General features: G+C 65.1%; 1 protein-coding gene across 1 annotated transcript; it reads left to right on the top strand.

Moving 5' to 3' along the window:
- Positions 1 to 1,508: 1,508 nt before the first annotated feature.
- LOC112123534 (transmembrane protein 198-B-like) lies at positions 1,509 to 3,088 on the top strand (the record flags this gene model as incomplete). The annotated part of the gene is made up of 2 exons (XM_024222138.2): positions 1,509 to 1,682; positions 2,513 to 3,088. Coding segments are annotated over exons 1-2 (739 nt in total), but the record flags the coding sequence as incomplete, so codon positions are not given.
- Positions 3,089 to 3,359: the final 271 nt, after the last annotated feature.

Genomic DNA, 3,359 nt, shown 5'->3' with positions numbered 1-3,359 from the left:
CCCCTCGCCCCCGGCCAGCCACGGTGCAGCACCCCCAGCCACCCAGCTCAGCCACGGCCCGGCACCCCCGGCCACGCAGCTCAGCCACAGCCCGGCACCCCTCACCTCCGGCCGGCTGGCTCAGCTGCAGCAGAGACGTCCGGAACCAGAGTCCGCAGCTGAACGCTGCAGCTGCACAAATCCCAATTAGAAATAAGGCACCGATGTTTAACAGTGCAGGTGCTTCACCCGTGGAACGAGCTCCCAGGGGAAGTGGTGGATTCCCCTTTGCTTGAAGGGTTCCCATCCAGCCCGGGCCTTTCTGGGGGACGCTTTGGCTGAACACAAGTTCAGTGCGGGGGGGCCGGGGCTATGCAGGAGTCAGACTAGCGCTTCGAGGGTCCCGTCTGGCCTGGAGCCCTGTGGGGCGGTGCTGATGGTGTGGGCTCCCTCAGCGCCCTGTGGCTGCGTTCTCTTGGATCAGTGCCGCCAGGCGCAGTGAGTCCTGTCCGTTAGGGTCGGGTTCTCTCTGTGCAGGGCAGCGTCGTTGGTTCAGGCTTGGGATCTCTCTAGGTTAGTGCCAAGGCTTTGGGTTGGTTCTTGAGGGGGTTGGCACCTGTAACAGTTCTTACCTTTCCAGCATTGCTGCCTCAGTTTCCCTTCTGGTTTACATCTTGCTCTGGTAGTGGGGCAATTATAGCTTCAGTTTCCCTCCTCTCAGAGTAGTTTGGCCCTTGAGCCAAACTAACAACCCTTCACTTGTGGGGGAGGCAATAGGACCAAAACAAAACAGTCCTTTATTGACTTTCCCGAGCCCCCGTCACCCTCCATCACCTCTCCAGCCCCAGTCCCCCCCCGACACCGGGGGGGCCACCCCGTGGCCCCCCCCCCCCCCCCCCCCCCCCCCGAACCAGGGCAAATGGCTCTGTCTTGCTAACTAGCCTTTTACATGCACTATAGTGAGGCTGAGCCATCCCGTCAGTCTCCCTTCCAGGGCCCCTCTCCTACCTGCCTGGATGCAGGGGGGTCCCTCGCACCTTTGCTGGAAGCCCAGGGCTGGGCCCCCGTCAGGAAGCTCCCCCTGGGTTCCCATCCCAAGCCCCCTTCCCATGGCCTCCCCCACTCCTGCCAGAGCCCACTTGTCCCTGAGCCTTCCTCCCCACAGCCACTCCAGGGCTGCCTCCTACTCCAGCCTAGCTCCTCTGGTGCCAGCACAGGGTCCCGCTCTGTCCCATGACCTGGGAGGACACCAGGCATGGGGGGGAGGGGGGGGCGAGCTCCCCCCACTGCAGTGCTGCAGGGATCAGGGTGGCTCTGGGGTGGGCACCCAGCCTGCAGTTCTTGCTGCGGAGGTGGGTGCTGCCTGGGGCCGGCAGGTACTGGGCTGCGCTGGGTGCTCGGGGCAGGCCAGCTCTTATCCCATCCCCTTCCCCTGTTCTGTCCTCTCGCCAGCTGGAGGAGGCTCCTGGATGCAGCGCGGCCTGTGGGGCGTGGGGAGGGCGTGGGGCGTCTGACGCCCCCGCCGGGATCGCCAAGAGCCATGACTTCAACTGTGCAGACGCTGCGCTTCAAGCTGCTGCCGCACGACACCGGGCAGGAGTGGGTGCACAGCTGCGAGCAGGAGATCGAGCGCCAGTACCAGGTGGTGCCCTCTGTCGTGTGCGCCATGTGCTGCCTCTTTGGGATCATCTACTGCTTCTTCGGTGAGTCCGGCAGGGCCGGGCTGGCCGCCTCGGCTGTGCAGCGGGGCAGGGAGTGGGGGGAGTGGGGCAAGAGATGGGGGCTTGGGGAGTGAAGGTGACGGGAGGGCAGCCAGAGAGCCCAGCAATAACCAGCATGCTTTGCTTCCCTGCTCTCCCCCGTACATGTGGGGACACTGAGGCGCAGGGGTGGGGCCTGGCCTCCCTCCAGCTCACAGCGAGTCAGTGGCAGAAGTGAGAAGTCCTGGCGCCCAGCCTTGCAGCTCTGGCCCACTTGAGCCCACTTCTCTGTGCGCGGGGCCCCTGGCTCCCAGCCCATGTTCCTCCCCACAGCCAGGGAGAGCCAGCGGATGGGGCTGAGGCCGGGTTGGGGGAGAGGAGACTGGGGCGGGCGGCAGGGCTAGGGCAGGAGCTCCCAGCTGCAGCTCCAGTCTGACAATGACTCCAACACTCAGAGTTCAGGGGTTCAGGCGACACAGCGATGGGCATTGCCCATGAGCGCCCGGGAGGGGGAATTCGTTCTGCCATGGACGCGATGTAATTCTCCCCGCTTAATGGCAGCGCACGTGGTGTCATTTTATCACATACTGAAAGCACCCGGCTCGGTCAGCCAGGCCATCACCGAGCCGCAGTCAGTATCTCTGGCCTAGCACATCTGTGCCTGCGCTGAGGCCGCCTGCGGCGAACCCTGGCACCGCACCCCCCAGCAGGAGCCCCCCGCCCTCGGGCGGCGCAGAGGGGAGCTGAGGGTGTGCCAGGGAGGCCTCCTGCCAACGCTGCATCCCCGCTGGCTGGACAGAGCCTCCGGCAATGACCAAGCCTGCTCTCCCTAGGCTACCGCTGCTTCAAGGCCGTCATGTTCCTGACCGGGCTGATGTTTGGCTCCATCATCATCTTCATGCTGTGCTACAAGGAGCGGGTGCTGGACACGCAGCTGAGCGTGGAGGCCTCGGTGGGCATCGGGCTGGGCATCGGGGTCCTGTGCGGGCTGGTCACCATGCTGGTGCGCAGCGTCGGGCTCTTCATGGTGGGGCTGCTGCTGGGCTTGCTGCTGGCGCTGGCCACGCTGGTGGCCATGGAGCAGTTCTACCACCCGCCCACGGTGTGGATCCCCATCGGGCTGCTGCTGGGCGTGGGCATGCTCGGCGCCGTGCTCACCCTGCAGTGGCAGAAGTTCTTCACCACCCTCTCCACGGCCGTCTTCGGCAGCGCCATCATGACCGTCACCGTCGACTACTTCATCGAGCTGCTGCTGCTGGTGCAGTACGTCTACGAGCGCGTCAAGGTGGCGCCCGCGCGGCCCATGTGCTGGTACAGCTGGGTCATCCTGGGCGTCTGGCCTGTCCTCGCCATGCTGGGCGTGCTGGTGCAGTGGAAAGTCACGGCCGAGGGGTACTCCCACACCGAAGGTAAGGCGGGACGGGCAGGCGAGGGACACGGGGAATGTGGAATCAGAGGTGATGGGTGGTGTGGGCCGTTCGCAGGCTCTGAGTGATTGGGGGGGTGTTGTGGAGAGGGAGTCACGGGCTCTCAGTGATTGGAGGGATGACGTGGGGGGGGTTGCAGGGTCCGGGTACCGTGGTGTGGGATTGCAGGCTCTGGTTACTGGGGGTGGGGGGTTGCAGGGTCCGGGTACTGTGTGTGTGTTTGTGGGGGGGGGGGGCGGTTATAGGATTCGGG

This window comes from Terrapene carolina, unplaced genomic scaffold (genome assembly GCF_002925995.2).
Source record: "Terrapene carolina triunguis isolate 2854851 unplaced genomic scaffold, T_m_triunguis-2.0 Scaffold24557, whole genome shotgun sequence".
In the NCBI taxonomy this organism is placed as follows: Eukaryota; Metazoa; Chordata; order Testudines; family Emydidae; genus Terrapene; species Terrapene triunguis.
This window is presented reverse-complemented; position numbering and strand designations above follow the sequence as displayed.